This window comes from Chlorocebus sabaeus, chromosome 20 (genome assembly GCF_047675955.1).
Source record: "Chlorocebus sabaeus isolate Y175 chromosome 20, mChlSab1.0.hap1, whole genome shotgun sequence".
In the NCBI taxonomy this organism is placed as follows: Eukaryota; Metazoa; Chordata; class Mammalia; order Primates; family Cercopithecidae; genus Chlorocebus; species Chlorocebus sabaeus.
The window spans coordinates 43,073,787-43,093,638 of NC_132923.1; the positions used below are offsets into that span (position 1 = coordinate 43,073,787).

Here is a 19,852-nt window from a genome sequence, read left to right on the forward strand (position 1 = left end):
AAGGCTTTTCACTTTATTTTTTTTTTTCAAGGTACTAATTATAACTTTATCAAGACTTAGGAAGAAAGCAAAACTTCCTAAAAATGCATTTTATAGGATATTGTCTTAATACTTTAAAAATAACCTTGAAAACAAGCACAATTTTCAGAAAAATAATGATTGTCTTGAGTTGTGGATGACAAACATTTTTTATAAAAGGTCAGATAAATATTGTAGGCTTTTAAAGCCACACTGTCTCTGTGACACTCAACTCTGCTAATGTAATGCAAAAGCAGCCACAGGCAATATAAAAGTCAATGAATGTGGGTCTGTTCCAATAAAATGTTATGTATGGACACTAAAATTTCATATAATTGTCAATGTCATGAAATATTATTTTTTTTCAACCATCTAAAAATATAAAAATCATTCTTAGCCTATGGCAACTAGCAAACAAAACCAAGCATTAGGTTGGGTTTGGCCCATAGGCTGTAGTTTGCCAAACTTAAATCCAAAAGAATCATAAATTAGCAAGAGTATTTTGTGATAATTTTTAGCTAGAAGAAATGTAGTGAAATAGAAAACCAGTTTATGCTGAACACACATTTAAAAAAAAAAAGTATTTCTGTGCAACTGTATCATATACTACTGCAATTGGATGAAAATTGTAAGAATTACCATTTTTCTTTCAGTTTTCAGATCATGAGCATATCTCATTAATTCACCATATACTCTGTGCGCCATTTCTTCTGCTACAACTTCTCGCTGTCCTGCATAGTCATTTAACTCATTAAGGATATTAAAAAAGGCTACACACGAGGTAAACCTGGCAAAAACATTTCAAAATGGTGAGACTTAATTTTATTTTCATTACAAATGTTGGTGAGGTATGGACTGAATCTAACATTTCACAAATTTTAGCATATTCAACCTAAATCTCAGCTACTAGTTCTAAATTTACTTCATATGGAAAAAATCCTGCATTACGCTCAAGTTGCACACGTCTGTATATCTTCAAGTAGTCTTTCATTTATTAGTAAAGGGATATTGGGGGTCAAAAAATAATAAGAATACTACCTGCAGGCTCTTTTGGCATACTGGAATCTCTTAAGTTGCCAACTGACTGGCCTGAGCTTGGGAATGAACTTGGTTGGATTCCTAGGCTTGGCAGCTGAACCTGTTGCAGAGATGATGTGCTTGCCAAATGCATCTCGATGGCTGATCTACAGAACAATTTTGCTATCAGCTCTGGACACAGCTGCCTGTATGCCTGCCCATATCCTGAATGGAAGTGAAGTGCCATTATATTGACACCAAAGGGGATAGAAGGGTCAAAAATAAGGGTAAAAACGTGTGTGAGGGAAGGAGAGAAACAAAGAGAATCACTGTATTAATGTATATATCTACTTTGAACATACTGCGGAACACTCTCTTACAGCTGAAGATTAACAGCTCAGATAGGACTCCATTAACACTAAACCTGAGAATCCTAACAACTGACAATTATATACAGAGTTGTTTGTTCGTAAGTCTAGTCTCTTCTTGTTTCTGCATCTAAACAATCATCCACATATTCCTCTTTAAGACCACCAAAAAACTTATAAGTGATTTCTAACCTTTTTATTTCTAACGCAAAAACTCTCAGTGCTTTCCAACATCCCTGTATACCAATTAGTCAAATTGTTTTACTACCTATAAAAGTAAAAGCAAGAATCTAAGAAGCCAACAACTATGTAACAAAGTGTGGAAAATATTCTTTTCTTCTGCAGACTAAATCATTCAAGTGGAGTCCTAGTCTACATTTTAATTGAAAATCCGTATTTGACTATTCTAGAAAACCACTGATCAAGCCCACCGCAGTATTTATCCTCATAAAACATTAACAGTAGTTCCCTCTTTCATAAACATTAATTTTTAAATTAAACTTTATAAAATCTTTATAAAAAGCTAAGAATATATTTATCTTACTAAATAATAAAAATATAAGTATTTTTAAATTTTTTAATATGCATTAATGAACAGGTATGTAATTTACCGTGGCTCTTCATCTTTGGATGAACGTTTGGGGCAGTACTTCTTAACCAGATTTCTATAGGAAGAAGATTTTTTAAAATTTATTAAAAATTTCAACTGTTGTTACAATTGAAATAGTCTAAGTTTTCAATTTCATTCAATCATGAATTTTATGATATAAAACAATTAAGACAGCAATATGGTCTCTACTCCATTAACATCATAATATGTAATCATTACTTACATTTTGTTCTTAAAATACTGATATCTGGAGAAAGAAAGGTTATTTCTGTATTTTCATATGAATGTAATCACAACAATTTGGTTGATGTTACTATCAAATAAGAAAAGAGTTAAGAGGAAGAATAGAAGAAACAAAGTACAGTTGGCCCTCTGTATTCCAGGGTTCCACAACCACAGATTCAGCCATGGGTCAAAAATATTCAAATAAGTAAATAACAATACAGCTATAAAAAGTAATACAAATTTAAAAACCAATAGAGCCTAACAAATATTTACACAGCATTTACACTGTATTAGGCAGTCTAAGTAATCTAGAGATGATTTAAAGTATGAGGAGAATGTGGGTAGGTTATAGGCAAATGTTATGCCGTTTTATACAAGGGACTGAGCATCTTTGGATTTTGGTACTCATGGGTCTGGGAACCAATCCCCCGAGGAACAATTACACTCAGTATGTGAAACTGAGTCAGGGCAAAAAGAAACATTTCAAAGAAATATCATCACTTCTTTTATTTCACAAATTGGGGGCTTTAATACTAACTAAGGTAAAATGTAATCAGATGCTGACTCAAGGGATAAAACAACAATTTGTCACCATCTCCATAACTCTACTTTTATATGAAAATCATGATGTAATTCCTTACCCTTCTCTTTTCTAGGCAAATGAATTACATTCTGACTTGTAACTATTTTTGCCTTCATCCATGTCTGTTCTTAACATTCTTACAGTAGAATGCTACCTTATTTCATCCTTTCAAAATCAGAAAGAGACTAACTAGCATATGGACTTTGGAGCCAGATTAGACTGACTACCTTTGCTTGAATCCTGGTTTGTTTGTTTGTTTGTCTGTTTATCGAGATGGAGTCTCACTGTGTTATCCAGGCTGGAGTGCAGAGGTGCAATCTCAGCTCACCGCAACCTCCGCCTCCTGGGTTCAGGCGATTCTCCAGCCTTAGCCTCCTGAATAGCTGGGATTACAGGTGCATGCCACCACACCTGGCTGATTTTTTTATTTTTAGTAGAGACAGGGTTTCACCATGTTGGCCAGGCTGGTCTCGACTCCTGACCTCAGGTGATCCACCTGCCTCAGCCTCGCAAAGTGCTGGGATGAGCCACCAGCCCAACCTGAATCCTGGCTGTTTTATGTAGTACCTGTGTGACTTTGGACAATGTGCCTAACTTCTCTGTCCCCTCATTTCCTATAAATGGTACAAACAGTACCTACTCCATACAGTCAGGAGAATTAAATGATATAAAGTGCTTTATACCCTGAGTCTCAAAGTATGGTCAACCTGGGTCCAGCAAGGGTCCATAGACTCTTTGGTAACAATCTACAATGAGGTAAGTACAGAAGTTGGGATTAACTGTATTTCTTTTGAATCTAATAATTAAAAATTAGGGCCTATATTCTGTATGTCTCTTTTATGTCACGTTTCTAGTATTTAATTTTTATTGTATTTTACTGTATATTACAATACAAAATACAATACAAAAATTTATATATTTATAAAATTTACAATAAAAAATTTATATAATATTTTACTGTATTTTACAAAAGTACACAATGGATTGGAAACTAAAAGAAACTGGTCCATCATAACAAACAATTTGAGATGCACTGCTTTAAACTATAAGCAGTTTTAAAGTAAGTGGCCCTACTATCTTTCAATACTATAAAAGAATCACTGTCTTAATTACTCTCAGATTAGTATCAATTACTTCCACTTGAATCAATTTATTCATTCTACAAATTGTCTATTATGTGGTAAGCACCATGCAAACTACTAGGAGCATCATAAATAAAAGAGGACCCATGAGCAAGAGACTTATACTCTATTGAAAGGAGACAAGTATACACCAATAATTGTAATATAGAGCATGGTAAGTGCTATGATAAAGATATACGAAGAAAAGGAAGACCTAACACCCAGAGAGGGGTGGATAAAGAACAGGCAAGACACTGAGAAAAGAGTTCAGATCAACATGTATTGAGTTCCTACCACCAAGAAACCCACAGTTGTCAGATTGTAAAGTTAGAGACAACATGAAAGCATTAGCACTTCAACCACTCTAGGGTGCAAACATAGCTCACTGTAGCCTCAAACTCCTGGGCTTAAGTGATCCTCCTGCCTCAACCTACCAAGTAGCTGGGACTACAGGCACACACCATCATGCCTGTAATAATATCTATACATACTTTTTAAAGATACAGGGTTTCACTACATTACCCAAGCTGGTCTCGAACTCCTGGCCTCAAGTGATCCGCCTGCCTTGGCCTCCCAAAGTACTGGGATTACAGGTGTGAGTCATCCTTCTTGGCCTTCAAAGCTTTGCAGATATTTAATATGTCACTACATTAATACATGTACATAATTTACAAACTGTGCAGTCATATGCTCATTTTTTACAGGTGAGCAATAAAAAGTTCAGAGATCTCTGGTCTAGAGAAATCAAATATATAGACACTCTTACATAACATAATATGGTAAGAACAATAGAGGGCTCTGTAAAGAGGGTTCCCCAGGGGTAGAAAGCTAAAATTTCTGATTTGCTGACTGAGCCTAAAGAGATAAACAGGAATTGGGCAACTGGAAACCCCTGGGGGGAGGATTCTGCTCATTAGTGAAGATCTAATGAGCAAAGACAAAGAAGTGGAGGAAAACAGAGCATTTAAGAAGAACTGTAAGTGGGTTCAATGTTGCTGGAACATCAAATATGAGCTAGAGAATTACAAATAGTAAGGTTGAAAAGTAAGTGGGGAACGAAGCAGAGACCCTTCTAAAGTCATATGAAGGAACTCTGAATAAATACTCTTGACCAGTGGTTCTTAATCCTGGTTGCCCAAACACTATCAAAACTCACTGTTGTGAATGAGTTAATTTACTAATTCACCCAAATATCAGCAAAGCTACTATCTGCTATAAATTAATTATTTTAGATACTAGACTGACAGAAAGAAAGGGACGAGTCACAGTTAGCAAACTAGTAATTGGGCATGACCTACAGTCCTTTCTACAAAAGAACTCAAAAAGGAAGAAGGGGAAAACATGATGAACAGAATAATTCACTAGAATAGGCAAATTCAGAGACAGAAAATAGATAATGGTTGCTAGTACATGGAGGAGGAGGAAATGACTGCTAACGGGTACAGGGTTTTCTTTTGGGGATGATGAAAATATTCTAAAATTCAATCGTGGTTATGGTTGCAAAACTCTGTAAATACACTAAAACACCATTCAAGTGTATGCTTTTAGCAAGTGAATCTTACAGCATATGAATTGTACCTCAGTAAAGCTTCTATAGGAGAAGGAGTGGCAGTTGCATAGGCAGTCCATCTGCCACAGGTACCTCTATTCAACAAGTCTAAAATGAAATTTATCTGCTTCTTAATCTTCTTTTACATACCTCTTTTCTTACACTAGTGGCACTACCAACCATCTAGAATCTAGACATTTAAGCCAAAAATTTGACAATCATCCTACACTTTCTCCCACCTTAACACGTTCAATCCCTACAGATTCTATTTCCTAATTAACTTTTTTTAAACAATAATTTTTATAATAAAAAGGAAAAAATACACAAAGAGAAGCCCTGTCTTGTGACTACTTTATAAAATTGTTTTGTATACAGATGTGGGAGGACAGACTGCTGGAAGCTACTGCAATATCTTGAAACCATGAGGGGAAACACCAAGAGACGTACGATAATGCCCTGACATCATTGCTGAGCTCTAGAATGCCACTTCCAAATTTGTTACATAAAATGACTCTATTACGTGAAGCTGAAAGCTTCTTAACTGACACTATAGAAGAGTTAAAATAAAAATGCCTAGTAGAGATACATAGTAAAAACTAGAACTCTAAAGAAACTTCTGGGATCATGATGCAGATATGAGGGTAAACGTATAAAGACAATAACAGAAACAACAAGGAGTTACCATTTGTCGTCCATGTATTATTTGCCAATCTTAATGCTAAACTCTTTATATATAATCTTATGCTTACAACCACAAGCAGATATTATTAGCCTGACTTTACAGGACTCAGACATATTAAGTGACTTGCCCACAGTCAAATAGCCAGTAAGTGACAAAGCCAAAACCTGCCTCAAACCTGATGCCAACACCTGAGATGGTTAAAATAATGAATGCGAATGAGGCTACTGAAGAAGTATGAAATGAAAGGTAGCTAAAGATCATCTATGAACACAAATTTAACAGGGAAGGAAGAAGAGCTGCTTCAGAAGAACAATAAGGACGAACAGCTAGGAAGATTCGAGGTAAACAAACTATGTCCTACCACCTATTTTTAAAACAAAATTTTATTTTTTATTTTATTATTATATTTATTATTATACTTTGAGTTCTAGGGTACATGTGCATAACGTGCAGGTTTGTTACATATGTATACTTGTGCCATGTTGGTGTGCTGCAGCCATCAACTCGTCAGCACCCATCAACTCAGTCATTTACATCAGGTATAACTCCCAATGCAATCCCTCCCCCCTCCCCCCTCCCCGTGATAGGCCCCGGTATGTGATGTTCCCCTTCCCGAGTACAAGTGATCTCATTGTTCAGTTCCCACCTATGAGTGAGAACATGCAGCGTTTGGTTTTCTGTTCTTGTGATAGTTTGCTGAGAATGATGGTTTCCAGCTGCATCCATGTCCCTACAAAGGACACAAACTCATCCTTTTTTATGGCTGCATAGTATTCCATGGTGTATATGTGACACATTTTCTTAATCCAGTCTGTCACTGATGGACATTTGGGTTGATTCCAAGTCTTTGCTATTGTGAATAGTGCCGCAATAAACATACGTGTGCATGTGTCTTTATAGCAGCATGATTTATAATCCTTTGGGTATATACCCAGTAATGGGATGGCTGGGTCATATGGTACTTCTAGTTCTAGATCCTTGAGGAATCGCCATACTGTTTTCCATAATGGTTGAACTAGTTTACAATCCCACCAACAGTGTAAAAGTGTTCCTATTTCTCCACATCCTCTCCAGCACCTGTTGTTTCCTGACTTTTTAATGATCGCCATTCTAACTGGTGTGAGATGGTGTCTCATTGTGGTTTTGATTTGCATTTCTCTGATGGCCAGTGATGATGAGCATTTTTTCATGTGTCTGTTGGCTGTATGAATGTCATCTTTTGAGAAATGTCTGTTCATATCCTTTGCCCACTTTTTGATGGGGTTGTTTTTTTCTTGTAAATTTGTTTGAGTTCTTTGTAGATTCTGGATATTAGCCCTTTGTCTGCTGAGTAGATTGCAAAAATTTTCTCCCATTCTGTAGGTTGCCTGTTCACTCTGATGGTAGTTTCTTTTGCTGTGCAGAAGCTCTTTAGTTTAATGAGGTCCCATTTGTCAATTTTGGCTTTTGCTGCCGTTGCTTTTGGTGTTTTAGACATGAAGTCTTTGCCCATGCCTATGTCCTGAATGGTACTATCTAGGTTTTCCTCTAGGATTTTTATGGTATTAGGTCTAACATTTAAGTCTCTAATCCATCTTGAATTAATTTTCGTATAAGAAGTAAGGAAAGGATCCAGTTTCAGCTTTCTACTTATGGCTAGCCAATTTTCCCAGCACCATTTATTAAATAGAGAATCCTTTCCCCATTTCTTGTTTTTGTCAGGTTTGTCAAAGATCAGATGGCTGTAGATGTGTGGTATTATTTCTGAGGACTCTGTTCTGTTCCATTGGTCTACATCTCTGTTTTGGTACCAGTACCATGCTGTTTTGGTTACTGTAGCCTTGTAGTATAGTTTGAAGTCAGGTAGCGGGATGCCTCCAGCTTTGTTCTTTTGACTTAGGACTGTCTTGGAGATGCGGGCTCTTTTTTGGTTCCATATGAACTTTAAAGCAGTTTTTTCCAATTCTGTGAAGAAACTCATTGGTAGCTTGATGGGGATGGCATTGAATCTATAAATAACCTTGGGCAGTATGGCCATTTTCACGATATTGATTCTTCCTATCCATGAGCATGGTATGTTCTTCCATTTGTTTGTGTCCTCTTTTATTTCACTGAGCAGTGGTTTGTAGTTCTCCTTGAAGAGGTCCTTTACATCCCTTGTAAGTTGGATTCCTAGGTATTTTATTCTCTTTGAAGCAATTGTGAATGGAAGTTCATTCATGATTTGGCTCTCTGTTTGTCTGTTACTGGTGTATAAGAATGCTTGTGATTTTTGCACATTGATTTTGTATCCTGAGACTTTGCTGAAGTTGCTTATCAGCTTAAGGAGATTTTGGGCTGAGACAATAGGGTTTTCTAAATATATAATCATGTCATCTGCAAACAGGGACAATTTGACTTCTTCTTTTCCTAGCTGAATACCCTTGATTTCTTTCTCTTGCCTGATTGCCCTAGCCAGAACTTCCAACACTATGTTGAATAGGAGTGGTGAGAGAGGGCATCCCTGTCTTGTGCCAGTTTTCAAAGGGAATTTTTCCAGTAAAACAAAATTTTATTGGAATGCACTACACTAATTCATGCATGTATTGTCTATGGCTGCTTTTGCATTACAACAACAAAGCTGAGACAACCAAGTTGAGTAGACATATGGGTAACAGAAAACCCAAGAGTCTGTCATTGAAGAGAAGGGATTTCTTTTTTAAAGACGTTCTCAGACACGCCAGGTGAGGTGTCTCACGCCTGCAATCTCAGTGCTTTGCGAGGCCGAACTGGGAGGATCCCTAGGGGCCAGGAGTTCGAGGATGCAATGAGCTATGATCATTGTCACTGCACTCCAGCCTGGGAAGGAGAGTGAGACCCTGTTCCTTAAAAAAAGAAAGAAAAAAAGAAGACAAGACACTTTGGGAGGCCAAGGCAGACAGATCATTTGAGGTCAGGAGTTTGACCCTAGCCTGACCAACATGCTGAAAACCTGTGTCTACCAAAAATAAAAAAAATTAGCCAGGCATGGTGGCACACTCCTGTAGTCTCAGCTACTCAGGAGGCTGAGGTACGAGAATTGCTTGAATCTGGAAGGCGAAGGTGGCAGTGAGCTGAGATCGTGCCACTGCACTCCAACCTGGGTGACAGAGTGAGGCTCTGTCTCAAAAAAAAAAAAAAAAAAAAAAAAGAGGAAGAGGAAAAGAAGAGGAGGAGGAAGAAGAGGGTGAAGAAGAAGAAGTTGTTCTAAGAAACAGTCAACTCATCAAAGATAATAAAACAGGTACCTAAAATATCCACGAAATTTAGCAATTACCAGGTGATTTAACAGTGTGGTTATGACAGGCACAGTCGCCAACCTATAAATGGGATTGTATTCTAGAAATTACTTTTAAGTTCGGTGGTTTGCAAGCACAAACTCATGAACTGCATTAAATAAGTCAAATTTAAGCAAAAAGCATTTCATAGAGTGAGTAGTTTCAAAGATTGACTACACTTTTATATACCAACATTTTAAACATTTTTTAGGGTCCCAGTCTGTAGTGGACACATTTTAACTACCTCTATGACTACCCTTCTTCTGCAACAGCTTGTGGAGACACATTTCTGCTCATCAAAAAGCCATGTTATTTCACACACTTCCCAGCCCCCTAACAGTTTGGTAGAACCACGTGGTCAATTCTGCATTGGGCTATGAGCTCTCTGAAAGTACAGGCTGAAGCATTTAGAGCTTGTGTACAACCCTCTGGGCTCCCTTATTCTCTGCTGAAGCAATCGTGGAGGTTGAATGACGGGATGAGGATGAAAAGAGTATGGATCCTTGAGTTACCACATGAGCTGTCTGAACTTGTAACAGACTTCGCATGATTAAGAGTGTTAATAAGTAAGTGTTTAGTTAGTTACGTTGAGTCCCTGGGATTTGGAATTTAATATTCTAGTATAGCCTAACATATCCTAAAATATAGCTCCTCCACTGTCAAGCCTATAAACCTGTGGTCGTGGTGACCACATATTAAGGTCTGGGAGTATTCATTTGATCCAGGTCCATTAATCTAAGCCAATGAAAGTCAATCCTAAAATTTCTGTTGTAATTCTTAGGAAGGCATGCTCTCTTTCTGCTGAAGTTATTAAACTGATAGGACATAATCTTAAAGCCATGGGAAAAGAGCCTACTGGGAAATTAAACCAACACAGAGAAAAGCGAAGCCAAGAAGAACCAAAACACTTCTCTAAGTGCCTGGATCCCTAAATTTTTCACTCAAACAAGCCAGTAAATTCCTTTCTTTGTTTAAACCAATCTGAGTTAGGCTTCTGATACTTGAAAGAATTATGAGTACTACCGACGGCAACCACAGAAGTCATTAATAGCTTAAACATCACATAAATAACACTAATTGGAACTCTAGCTTCTGGGAGGAAGAGCACATGTAACACAAGAGGTAAGGGGAAGAGGAAGAAAATAACTCTCTATTTTGAACATGCAAGGTAGTCCTAAGCAATTTTAAAAATAAATTCATCTTGCCTCCCTGTATGTAAAACTCACACATCTATAGGTGACTCATCCCAAACCCCAATATCCTGAGCCCTCAGATGCCATACACAGGTCACTAAAGACTCCATTCAAGTCAACCCTGCAACCTGAAAAACTACAGTACTGTCCAAGACGTTCTTCTCATTTGTCACCAAATCCAAATTTATAGGAAAACATAAGCTCTGAAAGAAGACACACCAAATTATTATAAGACAGGGTCTCACTCTGTCACCCAGGCTGCAGTACAGTGGTGCAATATGGGCTCACTAAAACCTCCACCTCCCGGGTCAAGCAATCCTCCCACCTCAGCCTCCCAGGTAGCTCGGACAACAGACACATGTCATCACGCCTGGCTAATTTTTTTGTATTTTTAGTAGAGATGGGGTTTCACCATGTTGGATCCACCTCGCAAAGTGCTGGGATTATGGGCGTTAGCCACTGCCCCAGCTAACACACCAAATTATTAATAGTACTCACTTCTCAGGAGAGGAACTGGGAAGGGACTTGAATTTAAATGTTATAATGATCATATAATGCTTTCATAAAATAAAACTAGGCCAGGCATGGTGGCTCACCTGAGGTCAGGAGTTCAATACCAGCCGGGCCAACATGGCAAAACTCCATCTCTACTGAAAATACAAAAATTAGCCAGATGTGGTGGTGCACACCTATAATCCCAGCTACTAGGGAGGCTGAGGCAGGAGAATTGCTTGAACCTGGGCAGCGGAGGTTGCAGTGAGCCAAGATAGTGCCACTTCACTCCAGCCTGGGAGAAAGAGTGAAACTCCGTCTCATAAATAAATAAAACTAATAATAAAAATATACAATAAGAATGTATTCTTCCGAAGCAGCTGATCTCATTTGGGCCTTCTGAAAAAACAGTCTAAAGTCAACAAAAAGTCATACAAAGGGATGAATGGTTTAGTAAGTCCCGCAAATCCCTGCTTTGCAGTTTTAACACAATATGCTTATTAGCTCAAATAAATTTTAATATGTAAGTGCAAAGTATTCAGGTCGTTCCTAAACTAAAAATATTTCAGACAATTCATCTAGTTTAAGAAATCTGCCCTTAACATTACTTCCCCTAGGCTCTTTTTCTGTTCGCCCCTCTTCTAAATCCAGATTCTCCACCAAACTGATAGCAGTTTATGTATGAGACATGTTTTTAGTATGTTGTCATAAATCAGGAGTTAACTGAAACACAAAGTTTTATATATGCACAGTACATATTACAGAAATTATAATAGATTTCACAGATAAGCTGGTACATTGTTTGGGGGGGAAGGGGAGGGACGGAGAGAGGGAGCAGAGAGAGAGAGAGAGAGAGAGAGAGAGAGAGAGAGAGAGTGAATGTGCGTGTGGATCCATGTTTTTCTATGTACTTTGGCTTCATGCACTTTGGATACAAAAGAAATCAGTGTTGTTCCTTCAGTTGTCAGAGAAGGCTTCTAAATTTAGTGGGCATCTCCAAAGATTATAGCAGTCTATACATATTAGTTATATTTGTGATATTAAATATATCACCCTTTTTAATGTATATTTAAGTTGTTGATTCTAATCTTTTTATCCATTCCAGTTTTGTCATGTCTATATTTACTTTTGAGTTTCAGTAAAAATTACAAAATATTCCAAATACTTTCTCAAAACATTAATTCACTTCTATTAAAACATTTTGCAGCTAAGTGCCAGAATGTAAACTATCTCAAAAATCTTAAAAGACTGAGAATCACCTCTATACATTTTCAAACTTTCAACATTTGAGAGGCTGAGTTCTAATTACTGTTTAAGAGGTGATCAATATTCTATTTATTTACAAAATGGAATATAAATCATACTGTTTCTTCCAGCAAAGGGTAGTATTAGAGATCTGAGACTCACTGACTAGTATCCCTTTTCTTAACCTACTTAAGAGCTGCCAGATTAACACATATGGCCCAAATTGTGGGCTCAGTTAAATGACCCAACGATAGTAAACGAAATAGCTGGGCCAACGAGATCCCCTTCTGAAAGTTCTAAGACTTTGGACCTGACACAGCTTTGAGGCCAGTATGGGAGCTGAATCTCTAAGACATAAAACTGGCACTGTTGGTGACTGTATTTCCTGCCACATGGAGAAAGTCAGTCTGTGCTAAAAGAATAAAGCCACCAACCCCAGAGGACACAGAGGGGGAGAGGCAGGGGGAGGAGGGGGAGGGGAGAAGGGAGGATGGGGAGGGGAGAAGGGAGGAGGGGGAAGAGGAAGAAGAAGAAGAAACAACAAAGGGCTTTGGCTGTGTTTCAGACACTGTCTTTATTTTTTTCTGTGACCTAGCTGTAGACCAAGCCTTCTAGCAGTATGACTATTCCACTTCTTGAACTCAATGAAAAATTAAAATAAATAAATAAATAAATTTATATTGTAAATAAATTTCTCATTATACTTAAATTAGCTCAAGCTGGAGTTTCCATCACTTTCAGCCAAGAATCTTCTCTCTTATAACTTAATCATAAAAGGCATCCATTGCAAAAGAATGAAGCGGGGCCAGGCGCAGTGGCTCATGCCTGTAATCCCAGCACTTTGGGAGGCCAAGGCAGGTGGATCACAAGGTCAGGAGTTCGAGACCAGCCTGGTCAATATGGTGAAACCCCATCTCTACTAAAAATACAAAAATTAACCAGGCGTGGTGGCAGGTGCCTGTAGCGTCAGCTACTCCAGAGTCTGAGGCAGGAGAATCATTTTGTAAAAAGTAAAGTAGAGGTTCCTCTTCAAAGACTTTCCTCCCCATCTAATTAGGAATAAATAGTAACTTCTCTTAGAAGCAAAATTTTTTTTAAAGACATGTGCTAACATTCTTAAATACCTGCTAGCTGTAATAAGGAAATCAGTGTACTTTATGTTCTTAGCTCCCACAATTTAGCCCAAGTATTTGCCCTAGCATGCTCAGACTGGTCCAAGCAAGCATTAGGTCATAGCCTGTTCCTCTTCCTTATTTAAAAGTGTTTTTACCTTTCTCAACAGGAAACAAGTTACTTCCTTCCTTCGTTCCCCTCCACCTTTACCTCTTTTTTAAAAAAAGTTCTAAGTTGCTAGCCAATCAGGGTGAGGTCCCGTTCCAGCTAATGGAAACTGGACACAGCAGTAGGGTGGATGCGTCAGGTTATAAATGACCCTGTCTCCTTTGTTCCGTGTACTCTCGTGGCACGAGTGTACCCTTTCTGCAGGAAGTAAAAATGGTCTTACTAAATAAATAAAATTTATGTTCAAGTGCTATTTCTTTACAGCTCCGAGGAACAAACGTTTCAAACACTTTGAACCCAGGAGGCAGAGGTTGCAGTGAGCCGAGATCGCACCACTGCACTCCAGGATGGGAGACAGAGTGCGACTCTCTCGGAAAAAAAAAAAAAATGAAGCTGGACGCTTATAACACATACAAATATTAACTCAAGATGCATCGAAGACCTAAAACTATGAAACTGAGAAGAAAACATAGGAGAAAATCTTTGTGATATTCGATTTTGCAATGATTTCTTGGATATGACACCAAAAGCAGGCAAAAAAAAAAAAAAATAGATAAACTGACTACATCAAAATTTAAAACTTCAATGCATAGAAGGGCACAATCAAGAGAATGAAAAGGCTACCTAGAGAATGGGAGAAAGAATTTGCAAATCATATATCTGGCAAGGGGTTAAAATCCAGAATATACAAAGAACTCCTAAAACTCTAAAACAAAAAAACCAAGTAACTCAATTTTTAAAAATTGACTTGAAAAGACATTTCTCCAAAGATACACAAATGGACAACAAGCATATGAAAAGATCACTAGTCATCAGGAAAAAGTAAGTCAGAACCACAGGCAGACAACAAACTCACACCGATTAGGCTGGCTACTTGCAAAATAAGGATGTGGAGTAACTGGAAGCTTTGTGTATTGTTGATGAGAATGTAAAATCTTTCAGCCAGACAAAATAGAGTGACATAGAAACCAAATTCTGATAAAGAGGTATGAGAAAAGTAAAATGAGATAGAGACATACCCGAGACAGGGAGGAAAAAGAGGTTTAATTGGAATTACAGTTCCACAAGGCTGGGGAGGCTTCCGACTCACGGCGGGAGGCAAAAGGCACTTCTGACAGACTAGCTGTATTTGGATTGCTCTGTATCTAAGCCTACCCGAAATATGTGGGACTGCTCTTAGTAGACACAATGATGTACATAACACCAACTTGACCACATCACAATGATGTACATGACACCAAACTCCAGTATTAATAGAAAGCTGCTATGTAGTCAAATGTTCGGCATGTCGTCAGAGATCCTAATTTCTAAACTAAACTGAAACACAGATTATTCCATTACTTATTCATTCAACTTATATTTAATCACCCAGTTCCAGAGGTACCAGGTAGGCTTAGTATGAGGTATAGAAATGCACATAATATAATCTCTGATCAAAAGAAATTCAGAGATTTCTGCTTTGGCCAAAATAATGGCTTCCTGTCTTACAGCCTAATTCTCTTCCACTATACCATACTGCCACATTTGAACCAAATATTTATGTATGCTCTGGGGTGGAGGCTGGGGAATATAATTTCATACAGCACTATCTCTATGATAGAACTGAATACAATTACTTTTACTAGGAAAAAACTAAAATGATACATACTTATCACATATATAGGGCTTCTTTTTTTAACTTAGAAATCTTAATCTCTGTTATACAAATAAAATAGTATAAGTTTATTAAAAGAATGATTGATTCCAGTTGCATATATCTTTGCAAACAAAATACACTCTACCAAGTGATCTGAAGTAACCATTTTCCATCAATCAAAATGGACATGATTCAATTGTATGTAACTATGTCTCCAAATGTAATTAGATGCTTTATTTTCTATTTATTCCCATTCTCAAACCAAAACCAAAAATCAGTATCAAACACCAGAATAAAGTTAAACCAACACCATCAAAACACAAGAACAGAAGAGTAAAGGGAGAAAAGAAGAAAACAATCTGGAATTGCCAAAGATTAAGAAATTTTAATCTTGCAATATATTTAAAATGTAATTGTTTAACATCATGAATATAGTTGATATGATTTGGCTGTGTCCTTACCCAAATCTCATCTTGAATTACAGTTCCCATAATCCCCATGTGTCATGGGAGGGACCACGTGGAGATAACTGAATCATGGGAGCAGTTTCCTCCATCCTGTTCTCATAACAGTGAGTTAGTTCTCACGAGATCTAATGGTTTTATAATGGGATTCCCCCTTCACTGGGCACTTATTCTCCTCCCTCCACTATGATAATAAGTTTACTGAGGCCTCCCCAGCCATGCTGAACTGTGAGTCAATTAAATCTTTTTCCCTTATAAATTACCCAGTCTCAGGTATGTCTTTATTAGCAGTGTGAGTATGGACTAATAGTTATTATTTAGGAGAAAAAAAACAGTGCTGCCTCACTATGAAAGAAATTACCCTCTGCACTAGCAAAAATATGGGGAGTTAACCAAAAGAATTTTTCCCATTAAAGAGGAGGAAACAAACAAGGCAAACCTCTTCCCTTTGGATAAAAGACATACTATAAACAGCAGCTGATAAACCAATCATTTATCAAGTAGTCACCCAAAGCAGCAAATCTCAATGTAGATCATTTCAAATTAAACACGCCTTCTCTCAACTCTTCGTTACTCCTCATACCTCACCACTCCAATAATTCTACCCTTGCTGAGAATCACTGCTATTGAGAATTATCCTTAGAATGGAAATGTGCCAAATTCCTTAAGTGTGCTTCATTCCTTCAAATCACCTATCTAAAGCATCAGTACATAATAAAATCCACTTTCTCAACACAAAATTCTACTTTTCATATTATGAAGTTGTGGGTTCTAGCCACCCTTGCTTCAATGAATCAGAGCTCAATCCTTTTTTTGCAAGTAAGTGAAAATTGTAATGGTTATTATCAGCCTCAGAACAGAGAGAAGGCAAATGAGTCTGCCATTTGATTAGATGAGTACTGTTACACTAGCGAAACCCTGGCCATCTCAAAAGCTTTGAGGTCTAAGTAGTCTTGGGCAGTTAAATATTCCAGATTACTGAAGTTTTGTCTTATAAGTTATCAATTTTTATTTTATAATTTGTGATAAGAATCTCTTTTGAAGCATATCCTTTTCTTAATAACAAGTGTTTTAAATTACAAAAGTAACACACAATCATTGAAAAGACTACAATTCAAAAGTGTATGAAATAAAAAGTTCCTTCCCTTATCATTCCCTACTCTCATTCCACAAGGGTATCATTGTAACATAATATGGGTGTATTCTTCTAGATCTCTTCAGAATACATACAAATTTTATACAATACTGTATGTACAAACACAAGTAAGCAGTAAAATGATGTTACTGTATATTCAGTTCTTACTGTACATTCATCATTCAACCTGATGAATAAGGCTTTTAAGTTTTAAAATGTTGGTAAACCTGATTTTTTTAAAACTTTATCTACCACAGTCTTTTTCATCCTTCTTCTACTGACAGGCACTTTTACAACCAGAAACTTTTTTTTTTCCCCTGCAATGAATTTTGTGCAAACACCTTTGCACATTTGTGTTTTTCTGCAGGGAAGTTGACAATGCTAGATTAAAGGACAGATTGGACTTTTTAAACATTTTGAGATACACTATTATATTCTCTGCTTTCTTTAAAATAATCTGATTCTTTTCTTGAGGGCCCAGGATCATTCTTACCAGTATTTACTTTTTCACTCTGTATAATACAGTGATTCTCTTGGGGCATTAGAAGTAGGTTCACTTTTCACTATGGTTTCGATATGGTTTGTTTGACCCCAACCAAAACTCATGTTGAAATCTGATCCCCAAAGTGGTGGTGTTAGGAGACAGTGCCTAATGGGAGGTGTTTGGATCATGAGGGATCCGCCCTCATGGATAGTGGTTTGGTGTCATTTTTGGCAGTAAGTTGTGTTCTCACTCTAATGAGACTGGATCACTTTTTGAGAGTGGGTTTTTTAAAAGCCAGTACTCCTTCAGGTTTTCCTTCTCTCTTCATACATCCACGCTTCCCCTTTGACCCAGCAAAACCCTGCGCCAGAAGCTGGGGGTATGCCTTTGAACTCACCAACCTGTACAACCATTAGTTACATAAACCTCTTTTCTTTATAAATTACTCAGACTCAGGTATTCTGCTATGGCAACACAAAATGAACTAGGGCACTCCTGCATTAAATTTCATCTATTTTTGTAATTTTTAAACCTTTTCCTCTATTGTTTGTTCCTTCACACTGCCATCACTGTATTACCTAGAGCATTTATTCTCATTCATTTCTATTGGAAAAACTGAGAATTTTCCAATAGAAATCTGAGAATTTAATGTGCTAAAATTGAGATCAAATTAAAATTTAAATAAAATTTTTATTTGTCACACAAGAATACATCTGGTAGCTGCTATTTTAATCTCTCAGAGGCCATTTCAAGCTCTTCTAGATTCTAGAGAGGTAAGGTTCCCAGATCATTAACTTTTGGACAGATGAAACATCATCACTGTGATTATTAATATACTAATAGGCTCCCTGTTTATATTCCCATGTGGAAAATACCTTGTTTTAAAAAACAGGAAGATGATGGAATAGGAAATTAGCATAATGTCATTATTCAGTAAATATCATAAGTGTTTATCATTATAAAAATATTATAAGCAAGCTATTTGTGACTCTAGTCTATTCCATCCCTGCATCCAGTCAGTTGGTTACATGCACTATTTTTTTTTTATTATTATACTTTAAGTTCTAGGGTACATGTGCATAACATGCAGGTTTGTTACATATGTATACTTGTGCCATGTTGGTGTGCTGCACCCACCAACTCGTCAGCACCCATCAACTCGTCATTTACATCAGGTATAACTCCCAATGCAATCCCTCCCCCCTGACCCCTACTTGTGATAGGCCCCGGTGTGTGATGTTCCCCTTCCCGAGTACAAGTGATCTCATTGTTCAGTTCCCACCTATGAGTGAGAACATGCAGCGTTTGGTTTTCTGTTCTTGTGATAGTTTGCTGAGAATGATGGTTTCCAGCTGCATCCATGTCCCTACAAAGGACACAAACTCATCCTTTTTTATGGCTGCATAGTATTCCATGGTGTATATGTGACACATTTTCTTAATCCAGTCTGTCACTGATGGACATTTGGGTTGATTCCAAGTCTTTGCTATTGTGAATAGTGCCGCAATAAACATACATGTGCATGTGTCTTTATAGCAGCATGATTTATAATCCTTTGGGTATATACCCAGTAATGGGATGGCTGGGTCATATGGTACTTCTAGTTCTAGATCCTTGAGGAATCGCCATACTGTTTTCCATAATGGTTGAACTAGTTTACAATCCCACCAACAGTGTAAAAGTGTTCCTATTTCTCCACATCCTCTCCAGCACCTGTTGTTTCCTGACTTTTTAATGATCGCCATTCTAACTGGTGTGAGATGGTGTCTCATTGTGGTTTTGATTTGCATTTCTCTGATGGCCAGTGATGATGAGCATTTTTTCATGTGTCTGTTGGCTGTATGAATGTCATCTTTTGAGAAATGTCTGTTCATATCCTTTGCCCACTTTTTGATGGGGTTGTTTGTTTTTTTCTTGTAAATTTGTTTGAGTTCTTTGTAGATTCTGGATATTAGCCCTTTGTCTGCTGAGTAGATTGCAAAAATTTTCTCCCATTCTGTAGGTTGCCTGTTCACTCTGATGGTAGTTTCTTTTGCTGTGCAGAAGCTCTTTAGTTTAATGAGATCCCATTTGTCAATTTTGGCTTTTGCTGCCGTTGCTTTTGGTGTTTTAGACATGAAGTCCTTGCCCATGCCTATGTCCTGAATGGTACTACCTAGGTTTTCTTCTAGGGTTTTTATTGTATTAGGTCTAATATTTAAGTCTCTAATCCATCTTGAATTAATTTTCGTATAAGGAGTAAGGAAAGGATCCAGTTTCAGCTTTCTACTTATGGCTAGCCAATTTTCCCAGCACCATTTATTAAATAGGGAATCCTTTCCCCATTTCTTGTTTTTGTCAGGTTTATCAAAGATCAGATGGCTGTAGATGTGTGGTATTATTTCTGAGGACTCTGTTCTGTTCCATTGGTCTATATGTCTGTTTTGGTACCAGTACCATGCTGTTTTGGTTACTGTAGCCTTGTAGTATAGTTT

General features: G+C 37.4%; 1 protein-coding gene across 3 annotated transcripts in view; it reads right to left on the reverse strand.

The window, feature by feature from the left end:
* FNBP1L (formin binding protein 1 like) overlaps positions 1-19,852 on the reverse strand; it is a 108,018-nt gene that overhangs the window by 30,797 nt on the left and 57,369 nt on the right. For all 3 annotated transcript variants that reach the window (XM_007977923.3, XM_007977922.3, XM_007977919.3), the window contains exons 3-4: positions 2,015-2,068; positions 658-805 (exon numbers count right to left, since the gene is read on the reverse strand). In XM_007977923.3, the coding sequence (XP_007976114.1) occupies positions 658-805; positions 2,015-2,068 (202 nt within the window). The remainder of the gene's footprint in view (positions 1-657; positions 806-2,014; positions 2,069-19,852) is intronic.